The 13,569-nt window shown below is 44.2% G+C and overlaps 1 protein-coding gene across 1 annotated transcript; it reads left to right on the top strand.

The window, feature by feature from the left end:
* The first annotated feature begins 9,854 nt into the window (after positions 1–9,854).
* LOC144274431 (olfactory receptor 14A16-like) lies at positions 9,855–10,814 on the top strand. The gene has a single exon (XM_077833259.1). It carries the CDS (start codon positions 9,855–9,857, stop codon positions 10,812–10,814), a length of 960 nt encoding a protein of 319 aa, XP_077689385.1.
* The last annotated feature ends 2,755 nt before the right edge of the window (positions 10,815–13,569 follow it).

Below are 13,569 nucleotides of genomic sequence, written 5' to 3'. Positions count from 1 at the left end.
TTTGCAACATTCTAGGGCCCATGAAGCCCAAGTGGATTGGAACCTTAAAAAGCCTGTTGGACAGAGCAATCCCCTCGGGGCAGAATCCGCTGTGCTGTACGCCACGCTAGCTGTAAGGACGAAGTGGGCTGTAGTAGTGCCACAATAAGATTAAAGGAAGAAAATGGCTGATTCCCAGGACCATGTTGAACAAGCCCTTTCCCCCATGCTGAACAATCGAGCACAATATTTATGCACCTTGTGAGTGTGTAGGATTTTTAACCAGGAGTCTCTTTCTCCCAAGTGTTCATTAGGCACTGGAGTTTAATGTACTATTTTTTTTAAAGTGTGTTAAACATTGTTACCAAAACTCCCTTCCCTTTAAGTTGCTCAGCTTTAACTCTCTGATGTCCAGCTTTCTTCGTATAGTTTTCTCTGTCATTGCCTGGGAGCAGGGCACCCTACCCTACACTGCTGCAAAATGGATACAACTTCAACCCTTTGCCCTGCAGCACTTGGAGGATTCGCTGGAGGCAAAGGGCTGTTCTAGACAGAGTCCCTAAGTCTCTATGTTAGGTCTGGTGCCCCCAAGGCCTCTCTCTTCCCTGGCAGCGTGACATATACAGCATAGAAGGAAAGTAAGCAGGGCTGACAATGGGGCCTGAGATGCCCAGTTGCCATGAAATGAATGGGAGCTGTGTTTTTAAATCCTCTCTGTGGCTCTGCAACACCTCACCCCTGGGGAATTACAGAAGAAGATCCTTCGAGCACATTTTCAAGAGCACCAACTGACTTTAGGGCCGAAGTCCCATTTGCAAAGGAGATTTAGGCCCGAATCCCCAAATGGAATTTAGGCCCGAATCCCCAGTGGAACCACGCCCACAGGAGAGCATGTGGGCACCCCGCAGCCCCGCAATCCTGCAGCCCAGAGATTAGGGCGCTCCTTGAGAGGTGGTAGATCCCATTTCAAATCCCTGCTCCCTCTGCGGCACAGGCTTGACTTGAACCAGGGGTCTCCCAAAGGCCAGCTGAGTGCTCTAACCACAGGGCTAAAAGTTATGAGCGAGGTGGGTTTCCTTCCCCTGCCAGGCTTCTTGCAAAAAAAATGGCACAGGTGTTGGTCATCAAGAGAGGGCTCGCAGCTGAGAATCCCACGCCGAGGGAGGCGCCTACGGTGCTGCCCAGATTCAGTCGCCGAACTCCCTGAGGGGGCCGGGGCTTAGCACACCCCCGGACCTTGGCATTTCCCACTGGCTGGCGTAAGCAGGGAGTCGCCTAGCATGCTGGCTTTTATGAAACTCATTCCAAGGCGCATCTCTCTCCCCATTCATGGTGCAGATTGCCTGGGAGCCTGACTCTGGCTTTGTGAATCACAGTGTTAGTCTCTAAGGTGCCACAAGGACTCCTTTTCTTTTAGTGACTTTCTAGGTGCCTAAGCGTTGGGTGTTGTGATGCTAAGTGTCAGCTTGCCTAAGTTTCTTTGTGAATCCAGCCCTGTTTTCATGAGGCTATTTTCCGACAAAAAAGGGGCAAATCACCTCTCCTCTGATCTTTTCTTCCTCTAGAGACCCTGCCCTATCAACTGAACTTTCTGATCTCCAAGGCAGAGAAAGAGGGTAAGTTTTCATAAGGATATTTTCCTACAACAATTATTAATTAAAATCTCCGGATTAATTTTTTAGAAGACACTTCTGAATTCAAACAAGAGAGGTTTCCACCAATACAGAGTCATGGATTCCAAGGTTAGAAGGAACCATTGTATCATAACGGCCAGACTGGGTCAGACCAAAGGTCCATCTAGCCCAGTATCCTGTCTTCCGACAGTGGCCAATGCCAGGTGCCCCAGAAGGAATGAACAGAACAGGGAATCATCCAGCCCATCGCCCATTCCCTGGTGGTATATTTAGTAATTAGATTTCACCAAGCCAGTAATAAATGTCAACTCCTGGATCACTATATTAGTATTACCATGGAGTCACAAACAGTCCCCTAGGATCTCCAGCCACTTTTACCAACCAGATAAACTGGACTTTGTGATAAAAGGTTATTAAAATGAAGAATCACATTATATTGGGTTACTCCCAACCCCAATGGGTCAGTCACTTATCCCAGGTGAATGGATACTCTTGATCTCACATCAAAGGCAATGCTGGCAGCAAATTTCTCTAGTAAACTAACTAAAGTTTTATTAGCTAAGAAAAGAAATGAAAGTTATTGAGAGTTTAAAGCAGGTAAAATACATTAACAGGTTTGTCAGTCCAAAGTGACAGCAGAGATGTGGTATCTGCTAGTTTTCCATAAGTCTCTCAGGGTTACGCAAGATAACTTTGGGGATCTCTGTCTTGCATCTTTTCAGGTTTCAGAGTAGCAGCCGTGTTAGTCTGTATTCACAAAAAGAAGAGGAGTACTGGTGGCACCTTAGAGACTAACCAATTTATTTGAGCATAAACTTTCGTGAGCTACAGCTCACTTCATTGGATGCATTTAGTGGAAAACACAGTGAGGACATATATATACACACAGAGAACATGAGAAAAAAACCAAACCAAAAAACCAAACCTGTAAGGAGAGTGATCAATTAAGATGAGCTATTACCAGCAGGAGAGCGGGGTGGGGGGAAGGAGGGGGAAACTTTTTGTAGCGATAATCAAGGTGAGCCATTTCCAGCAGTTAACAAGAAGGGGGGAAACTTTTTGTAGTGATAATCTAGGTGGGCCATTTCAAGCAGTTAACAGGAACAACTGAGGAACAGTATGGGGGGGGGAGTGGGGGGGAAGAAATAAACAAACATCGGGAAATAGTTTTACTTTGTTTCAGAGTAACAGCCGTGTTAGTCTGTATTCGCAAAAAGAAAAGGAGTACTTGTGGCACCTTAGACACTAACCAATTTATTTGAGCATGAGCTTTTGTGAGGGGCATTGCTGGCACATTGCTTGCATCTGGAATGTTCTCTGAAAGTGTCCAAACAGCTCAGAGAGACAGAACCATTCCCTGGATCCATTCTCACAGCTGTATTCCCCGGAAAGCAATCTGGCAAGTAAAAAGAAAAGGAGTACTTGTGGCACCTTAGAGACTAACCAATTTATGGTGCCACAAGTACTCCTTTTCTTTTTGCGAATACAGACTAACACGGCTGTTACTCTGAAATCTGGCAAGTGTTTCCATCACAGCATGGGTTTTTCCTCTGATGACTAAACGCAGACTGGGTCTGTGGATTTCCCTTTGTCCAACACAATGACCAGTGCTTTGAAGGTAGCATGTTCTTCATTTACATTTCCAAGGCTCCAATCGCATTTGATGGGCAAACATAATTACCGGGATACATGCGATGTAAATTGCAATGTAACAGCAGACAACAATCCTTCCTTAGTTTTCATGAAGTTCACACATCAAGTAAATTCACAATTTTGATCTAGGTTTAATGAAGTAGAGGGATATACATAATGTAAAGGGATAGCATACAACGGGTTACAGATAAGTGAAGGCAATATCATTCCCATTTCCTTTGAACTAAATTAACTCTTGAGTGAATTAGTACATTTAACATTTCTTTGATAGTCACAAGTTAATGATGGTAATATAGTATGTAGTCCTGTTTATTTGCCTGAGATAGAATTTTGGGTTTTGTTTGCCCACTTGAATTTTGAGGTTTTAAAATAGAATTGTTTGTGTCTTATACCCTTATCAACATATGTGAACAAGGGGCTGGGGGGACACCACTGTGTGTTGCTTCTGCCTACAGACGGGGGTTTTTCAATACAAAGAGAAAAGATAAGAAATAGGGTTCCAGTGTTGCTGGATATGGCGGGAGTTTGATATACAGTGTATAATTGACGGCTGCCTGACTCCTCTCCCAAGACAAGGTCAAGTAACCAGTTGGGAGGGGCCAGGGAGATGGGGGAAGCTATAAGGAACACTAAAAACCAATGAAAAAGGTAACCCTGACCGGTGCATAACTTCACTCCCTACCCCTCCCACGGGGTACAAAAGAGGTGGTACCGAAGCCCCCAGACTCAAGACCCTCCAAAACGGAATATGACCATAAATTGCAAGGGTGGTACCAGGGTTCAGGGTACCGGGGAGTACACCTCAGGTATAACTAAGCCCACTACAAAGGAGGAGGGAGAGGAAGCTCTGTTGGTGTAAAGAGCTGTGGTTATGCATTGTTGGCAGTTTGGACACTGGCTACCTGCTTTCTGTCTGCATGACAAGAACCAAGAGAGGGTAGGGGAAGCCCTAATAACACACAAGTGAATCGGCCTTGTCAAGGTTCCTCCCCCACTCTGAACTCTAGGGTACAGATGTGGGGACCTGCATGAAAAACCTTCTAAGCTTATCTTTACCAGCTTAGGTCAAAACTTCCCCAAGGTACAAAATATTCCACTCGTTGTCCTTGGACTGGCCGCTACCACCACCAAACTAATACTGGTTACTGGGGAAGAGCTGTTTGGACGCGTCCTTCCCCCCAAAATACTTCCCAAAACCTTGCACCCCACTTCCTGGACAAGGTTTGGTAAAAAGCCTCACCAATTTGCCTAGGTGACTACAGACCCAGATCCTTGGATCTTAAGAACAATGAATAATCCTCCCAACACTGGCACCCCCCCTTTCCTGGGAAATGTTGGATAAAAAGCCTCACCAATTTGCATAGGTGACCACAGACCCAAACCCTTGGATCTGAGAACAATGAAAAAGCATTCAGTTTCTTACAAGAAGACTTTTAATAAAAATAGAAGTAAATAGAAATGAAGAAATCCCCCCTGTAAAATCAGGATGGTAGATATCTTACAGGGTAATTAGATTCAAAAACATAGAGAACCCCTCTAGGCAAAACCTTACGTTACAAAAAAGATACACAGACAGAAATAGTTATTCTATTCAGCACAATTCTTTTCTCAGCCATTTAAAGAAATCATAATCTAACACATACCTAGCTAGATTACTTACTAGAAGTTCTAAGACTCCATTCCTGGTCTATCCCTGGCAAAGACCAGCATATAGACAGACACAGACCCTTTGTTTCTCTCCCTCCTCCCAGCTTTTGAAAGTATCTTGTCTCCTCATTGGTCATTTTGGTCAGGTGCCAGCGAGGTTACCTTTAGCTTCTTAACCCTTTACAGGTGAGAGGAGCTTTCCCCTGGCCAGGAGGGATTTCAAAGGGGTTTACCCTTCCCTTTATTTTGATGACAGGCCTATTGCTCTGACCTGAGCTGGCCTGTCAGTGTCACAATTGCTACGTGACCAGAGGGAGCGACATTACTCAGGTATGCCTTCACAGGGATTAATAAACCCATGGCTGGCCTGGATCCGCCGACTCGAGCTCATGGGGCTTGGGCTCCGGGGCTGAAATATTGCTGTGTAGACATTCGGACCCAGGCTGGAGCCCGAGCTCTCGGATCCTACACAGCAATTTTTAGCCCCACAGTCCAAGCTCTGCAACCCCGAGTCAGATGACCCAGGCCTGCCGAAGCCATGCCACAGGGCTTTTATCCCCGTGTAGACATACCCGAAGGGACTGGGACTCATGACACCCGGGTTATATACCTCAGAGCTGCTGTGTGACCTCTAGCCAGTCACTTCCCCTCTCTGTACACTCTGAAAAATGAGGATGATGATCCTAACCCAGCTTGATAAATCACTTTGAGATCTACAGCTAAATTGTATTGTAATCTCGATCTACAGGGTAACCAGGCACAGAGCAGCGAAGAATACCTGAAGAATGCAGCTGGGTGGGAAATGGGTTTCCCATCCTGCAAGACTTTTCAAGATTTGAGAGAGACAAAGAAGGTGAGGTATCATTTTTTATTGGACCAACTTCTGTTGGTGGATGGGACAAGCTTTTGTGCTTCACAGAGCTCTTCCTCTGGTCTGGAGAAGAGAACCATAGTGTCCATGATCAGTACAAGGTGGGACAGATTGTTATGCATAAGGGGATCACACATATTGTAGGAGACCACTTAAAATGAAGTGGGCAATTAACATGAAGTGGGCGATTAACACTCTGCAGAATAGGCAGCAGGGCCCATTGACTCCAAAGGAGCTACAGCCAATTTACACCTGCTGGGCGACCAATGTGAATTCAATATTTTTTAAAAGTCTTGCAGCGTTGCATCTGCAGCTCATTGAGCTTTTTGGTTTAGTGCTGTCTGTAGCAAGAGAAAAAATAATGTAATGGCTGAGAAAGAAAGAAAGAAAGAAAGAAAGAAAGAAAGAAAGAAAGAAAGAAAGAAAGAAAGAAAGAAAGAAAGAAAGATAGATTTGGGCCATTCATCCCAACAGAAGTTGAAGATGAGATACTTGAAAACTGTGCAACACTGAATTCCTCCAAAGTTCTATCCCTAGAGGGACTGAACCATTCTCCGCCAGCAATAAAAGTTACACTTGTAATTAAACCCATGGGGCAAAGAGCTAAGAAAGTGCAAACTGGTTCAGAACTTTTGAATCAGCTTCAGATCACATTGGCAGGCAAAAAATATGGATTTATAACTGTGTAATGGGCTAGATCCCCAGCTGATGTAAATTGACATCGCTCGACAGAAATCCAAGGCCCAGATTCCCAGTTGGCGTAAATAGGCCAAACTACCATGAACTCAATGGAAGTAAAAAGAAAAGGAGGACTTGTGGCACCTTAGAGACTAACCAATTTATTTGAGCATAAGCTTTCGTGAGCTACAGCTCACTTCATCGGATGGAAGTGGAACTGTAACAATTTACACGAGCCTATGACCTGGCCCTTAGTTTTTAGTCTTCACCTCTGGGTACCTCTTGGTGACTGACTTCAGTCAGACAAGGCAGGCTGAGCTGTGGGTTCCTCTTGCAGAGGCATCCCAAGAGCTGCTGATACAATGCAGGAGGGAAAAAAAGTCTCTGCTCCCCCAGAAGTGATTACGTGATGTTAATGAAGGAACAGGCTATTCCAGGCCAGCTGAGATTCTGCTGCGACAAGGCTCTTCGCTATTGTGGATCATGTGTCTCTGTTAGAAATCGCTGTTTTAGTCCCTTCCAACCCTGAGATTCTATGATTCATTCATTCTATGATTCATTCTACAAACACCTTGGGACATGCTTTGGGCCTCTGCCCTGCCTTGTTTTTAGCCAAGGGTCCTTCCAGGGATGCTGCCATCAAGTGAGATAAAGGGCAGGTACTGTTCTCCCTCTGTGGGGTTAGAGTTGGGCAGGTTGTCAGGGTGGTTTGCTCCAGAGGTGAGATCAGAGCTGGGCGTAAAGCCTTGGAGACCGGATTCAACTGTTTAGCCCCAGAGTAGGGACATCCTGGGCTGTGACAAAATCTGAACCCAGCACAAGACAGGATCAGCTCTAGAGCTGGGAGTTTTCAGTCTCTGATCCCATTTAGTCCTTCGTCTCCCAGCCAAGCCTGTCCAAGGAGGGGAGCAGGTAGCGCCCCTCTGTGGAGCGGATCCCTGTCTACTAGGAACTTCAGAGAGACTCAGGAAATCCAGCAAAGGGACATGGAAACTGCTGCTGGATAATACAGTGATGGGGGCATGAGAGAGAGATGACCAAAGAATCCTGGTACTGGAGGATCAAAAGCATCGCACGTTGGGAAAAAATCCACAAAGACCAACAGACTACATTTTTGCTTTCAATTCTACATGTGAAGGTATTAATGTACAGACAAATTTAATAATAGAGATATGAATTGTAATTGGAACTTTTAAAGACTTTTATTATCAAACAGCTAGAGCCTGTCAGATTTCTTTTCAGCAGAATGTAAGAACTGAAATATAAGTTACAATTTGAATTCTTTAAGGAATTAAGTCTCAGTCTAGTCAGACATCGAGATCCAGTCAGAGAAAAAGAAGGTGGACAATGACTTTGCATCAGAAATCAGAAATGTTTGCAGGGTTCAGCAAGCAACAACTAATTTCTTTTCAGCTAAAAACTACTGTAAACTGGAAATTGCACATTGCAAACCAAAGAATATTGGGATTTGCAGATTTCAAAAAAATGAAACCAAATATCTGAGTATAGGAGATACTTTCCCTGAACATTTTTGTTTAGTTCAAAAACTCGTTTTCCTACAAAAAACTCATTTTCCTACTACTACCAAAAAAATCTAAATTTCCAAACATCTCTAATTTGGAATGGAGCTTTAAACAAGGGAGGGGAACACTAATACTGTTCAATAATAGCATAATTTCAAAACCATTTTTTCTCTTGAAATTGGGTTTGTTTCTGTGTCAAAGGGATAATTACTGGAAGGTCAAAATTGAATAAGCAGCAGAGCTGATAGCCACAGTTGATATGTTATGCACACCAGCACCTTTAGGCTCAGAGTTGAACCACCAGTTAAAGCCAGTCTATCTCAATGTTGCCAAAAGACATACAGGAGGTAAATGGGACTAGAACCCATATTTCCAGGATTTCCTTGGAAGTTAACAAGATAGACACAGGACCAGGATTACAAAGGGTTTAAGCACCTAAAGAAGGAGCAAGGCGCCTTTGGGGATTTACAATAGCATCTGAGCAGGTTAGGTGCTATCTTTTAATGCTGGCCCACAGATAACACAGAAGCTTGGCTGGAATCAGGGAACCCTGGTGGCAATTGTACTCCCTGTGTTATGCTGGGGTCAGACTAGAGGGTCTGAATGGCCCTTTTGGCGTTATCACCTTTGTTTCTGTGCCCTTGCCTCTGAATCTCTGCTTCTGAGCTCTGCAGGGCTCCAGGGCATGAGTCCTGCTAACCCTCAGGAAATAGATATGGATAAATCACCTTCCTGCAGCATCAGTCCTTTAATGTCAGTGCAGCTCAACGCCAGCTACTCACAGCTCGTCTGCAGAGAGCAATCGGTTTGAGCCTAGTTCAATCGCAGAATGAGGCTGAAAGGATTCTCAGATACCTGTGCCTTTAGCTTCTAGATTCTGCTATATAGATAGATAGTGACCAAAAAATCCTAGTGCTGGATGACTGAATGTGTCTTCCGTTGGGAAAAAATCCACAAAGGCTAGCACAGGAAGTTTGCTATTTCAATTAAATGTGTTGGGGGATCAACATACAGGGAAGAATTAAGATGATAAATATGAATTACAATACGAACTGGTGAAGACCTTTCCCATCAGTTTAATCAAATACCTACTGCTGACTGGAATTTTTCCTCCCATGAGGAAAATTTTTACTTTTCACTGAAAACCCTAAATCCATTTCCCCCCACCACCACCCCAGTTTTTGGCAAATGAAAACTTTCTGCTGAAAACTGATTTTTTTTATTCCAAAACCAATATAGTTTGTTTTTTTTAAGTTTTCATTTTTTTTTTTACAAAACAATCCCAAAATGTTTGAGAAAAGCAGACAGATTCTGAGATGTGTTATTTAGCTTAAAAACCAATCTCCATTAAAAAGAACACAGCTGAAAATTTCCAACCAGCCTCTATGCACAGAGCTTGGGGTAGAAAAATGACAGATGAGCTGCTATTTACGATGCTGGGTGAGTCAACATCATATTGCCCTGCAAAGTGAGAATCAGGCTGTGTTAGAATTTTAGTTGATCAGTTTCATACCCAAGTTGTGAGAATTGTTGGGTTTGGAGTGTGCTTTGTTCCATCCTTCATATTGCATTTTATCAAGCCACACCTTGGGCCAAATCCTCAGATGAGATAAAGTGACGAAGCTCCATTGACTTTAAAGGAGCTGACCTAATTTACACTAGTGTGGTAACGTGACTCATTGATTGTCAGAGGCGAGGAGCACTAACAACACCTACTCATTGTAAGTGATGAGTTCTGCGCACCTTTGACATTCATAGAATGAGATATTAGGGAAAGGGGAATCAGGGCCATTCCCTCTGTCGCTCTAATCCTGACCATTGTCTTTCTCATTCCCTCCACAGACATTGCACAGTGTACTGCGGAAGAAAATGTCCAACCAAACTGCCGTGACCGAGTTCCTTCTCCTGGGATTCTCTGACATTCGGGAGCTGCAGATTTTACACTTTGTGGTGTTTCTACTGCTTTACCTGATATCCCTGCTGGGGAACCTTCTCATCGTCACAGCCATAGCCCTTGACCGCCACCTTCACACCCCCATGTACTTCTTCCTGATGAATCTGTCCATCCTAGACCTCGGCTCCATCTCTGTCACCATCCCCAAATCCATGGCCAGTTCCCTCACGAACACCAGATCGATTTCTTATTCTGGATGTGTTGCCCAAGTCTTTCTCTTCTTCTTCTTCGCTTCAGCAGATTTTGCCTTACTGACCATCATGGCGTACGACCGATACGTCGCCATCTGCCAACCACTGCAGTATGAGACAGTGATGAACAGGACAGCATGTGTCCAAATGGCAGCCAGTGCCTGGATCACTGGTATTCTCTCCTCTGCACTGCACACTGGGATCACGTTTGAAATCTCCTTCTGTGGAGGCAACGCGGTGGATCAGTTCTTCTGTGAAATCCCCCAGCTCCTCAATCTCGCCTGCTCTGACTTGTACCTCATTGAAGTTGGGTTTCTCATCTTTAGTTCATTCTTAGGCTTAAGCTGCTTTCTTTTCATCATTGTGTCATATGTTCAGATCTTCAAAGCAGTGCTGAGAATCCCCTCTAAGCAGGGTGAGCATAAAGCCTTCTCCACCTGCCTCCCTCACCTCACCGTGGTGTCCTTGTTCTTTAGTACTGCTGCCTTTGCCTACCTGAAACCCACCTCCAGCTCAACCTCACGTCTGAATCTCATAGTGGCTGTTCTCTATTCTGTGTTGCCACCGATGATGAATCCGATCATCTACAGCATGAGAAACAAAGAGATCAAAGGTGCACTGAGTAAACAGATTGGTTGGAGGTTATTCACTAAGAACAAAATGTCCATATGTCTCCTTCGGTAGCAATTTCATTCTGTATTTCTTTATAAATAAAATCTGATGACATTATTGCCTCCATAAGAAAATACTGTGCACTCTGTTTATGCGGAATTGGGTATTTGCACTAGTACAGATACAGACAAACATGACTCAGGAAAAAAAGGAGTTTCTATAGGTTTACACCAATGTAAATAAGATTGGAATATATCATATACTGCTACCGATCACCATACTACCTGAGACCCTTGCCTATAAAATCAGTAGTCATAGCAGAGTCCCTGGTGAGGTCTTTGGCTCTTCTTATATTTTGGGATAAAAACTCAGATGGAGGTATCGATGCATTTGTTTTTTGTGTTTTTTGTTTGTTTGTTTGTCAGATTTTTAGCTTATTTTTGCTTAACTGGTGGATTGGTGGTTTGGTTTGTTTGTTTGTTTTAGGAGGTTTTGGAGGTGGAAAGGCCTGAGAAGATGGTGAGTGTTTGGTGAGATGGGATTTTCAATGTTTGTCCCTTCTTCGGAGTATCCATATGTCATCTCTTTGATGGGGTTTTCTGAGCGAACTAAAGGTTTGCTCCCCACAATGACAAAGGTGTGCAAAAGAGGATTATGCATGGCTTAGTTCCTACTGACATGATTATGTGTAGATTGTTGGGATATTATTGTATTATTAATGATATGTGTCATAAATATAAAGGGAAGGGTAACCACCTTTTTCTCCACAGTGCTATAAAATCCCTCCTGGCCAGAGGCAAAACCCTTTCACCTGTAAAGGGTTAAGAAGCTAAGATCACCTCGCTGGCACCTGACCAAAATGACCAATGAGGAGACAAGATACTTTCAAAGCTGGAGGGTGGAGGGAACAAAGGGTATGTCTGTCTTTGTGATGCTTTTGCCAGGAAGAGATCAGGAATGCAGCTCAGAACTCCTGTAAAAAGTTAGTAAGTAATCTAGCTAGAAATGCATTAGATTTCTTTTGTTTAATGGCTGGTAAAATAGCTGTGCTGAATGGAATGTATATTCCTGGTTTTGTGTCTTTTTGTAACTTAAGGTTTTGCCTAGAGGGATGCTCTATGTTTTGAATCTGATTACCCTGTAAGGTATTTACCATCCTGATTTTTAGAGAGGTCATTCTTTTACCTTTTCTTTCATTAAAATTCTTCTTTTAAGATCCTGATTTCTTTTTCTTTGTTCTTAAGATCCAAGGGTTTGGGTCTGTGTTCACCTGTATAAATTGGTGAGGATTTTGATCAAGCCTTTCCCAGGAAAGGGTGTGTAGGGCTTGGGGGGATATTTTGGGGGAAGACGTCTCCAAGTGGGCTCTTTCCCTCTTCTTTGTGTATCACGCTTGGTGGTGGCAGCATAGGGTTCAAGGACAAAGGCAAAGTTTGTACCATGAGGAAGTTTTTAACCTAAGCTGGTAAGAATAAGCTTAGGGGGTCTTTCATGCAGGTCCCCACATCTGTACCCTAGAGTTCAGAGTGGGGAAGGAATCTTGACAATATGTAAGGCATCTTTTTATTATTTTAACCTAAATGAGTCTAGCATCATAGAATATTAGGGTTGGAAGAGACCTCAGGAGGTCATCTAGTCCAATCTCCTGCTCAAAGCAGGACCAACGCCGACTAAATCACCCCAGTCAAGGCTTTGTCAAGCCAGGCCTTAAAAACCTCTAAGGATGGAGATTCCACCATCTTCCCAGGTAACCCTCCTAGTGAAATAGTGTTTCCTAATATCCCACCTCTACCTCCCCCACTGTAACTTGAGACCACTGCTCCTTGTTCTGTCATCTGCCACCACTGAGAACAGCCTAGCTCCATCCTCTTTGCAACACCCCTTCAGGTCGTTGAAGGCTGCTATCAAATCCCCCCTCTCTCTTCTCTTCTGCAGATTAAATAACCCCAGTTCCCTCAGTCTTTCCTCATAAGTCATGTGCCCCAGCCCACTAATCATTTTCGTTGCTCTCCAATGGACTCTCTCCAATTTGTCCACATCCGTTCTGTTGTGGGGATGTAAAAACAGTGTCATTCTTGCTATGGTGGAAAGACTGTTTTAAAGTAAGTGACATGAACACTGGTGTCTGGGGTCTTCTTGTCTTCTTGTCTGGGGTCATTTTGTTCTAGCCCTGGTGTAAGTGGACAAGTGCCATCACGTGCACTGATCTGGTGTTCCATACGCCTTCCCGTGTAGATGTACTCACACCCAAGCTGAGAAAGGATCTCAGAAGTTGGCCTGTTAGTAGTATTAGAATATCATCTTTGTGCATGGTTGTGTACACTTCATATATGACAGACAAAAGCAGAGTATGTGATTAGCCAGAGAGACAGACAGACAGGACCATTCCTTGTCCTAACCCACAATCTCATTGAGTGATAATGATAGATTTCTATTTGATTGTAAATTACATGAGCTAGCTAGCTAGTGTGACAAAGTTTCTCCTCTACCTTGGTGGGTCTTGCGCTTATTAGCGGATTTGTTTGCCTTTGAGCTTCATGGCAGCCCTCAGTTTGGCCGTTTTCATGAACCCACAGTCCAGGGCAACTCCTCCTGTGTCTGACCAGGAGTTGGGAGGTTTGGGGGGAACCCGGGCTCACCCTCGACTCCAGGGCCCTGTGGAATGCATCTGTCTAGAGTGCCTCCTGGAACAGCTGTGCGACAGCTACAACTCCCTGGGCTACTTCCCCATGGCCTCCTCCCAACACCTTCTTTATCCTCACCATAGGACCTTCCTCCTGGTGTCTGATAATGCTTGTATTCCTCAGTCCTCCCACAGTCCACATTC

Source organism: Eretmochelys imbricata, chromosome 14, assembly GCF_965152235.1.
Source record: "Eretmochelys imbricata isolate rEreImb1 chromosome 14, rEreImb1.hap1, whole genome shotgun sequence".
Classification (NCBI taxonomy): Eukaryota; Metazoa; Chordata; order Testudines; family Cheloniidae; genus Eretmochelys; species Eretmochelys imbricata.
Note: the sequence above shows the minus strand (reverse complement) of the source record. Positions and strands in the feature narration are given on the sequence as shown.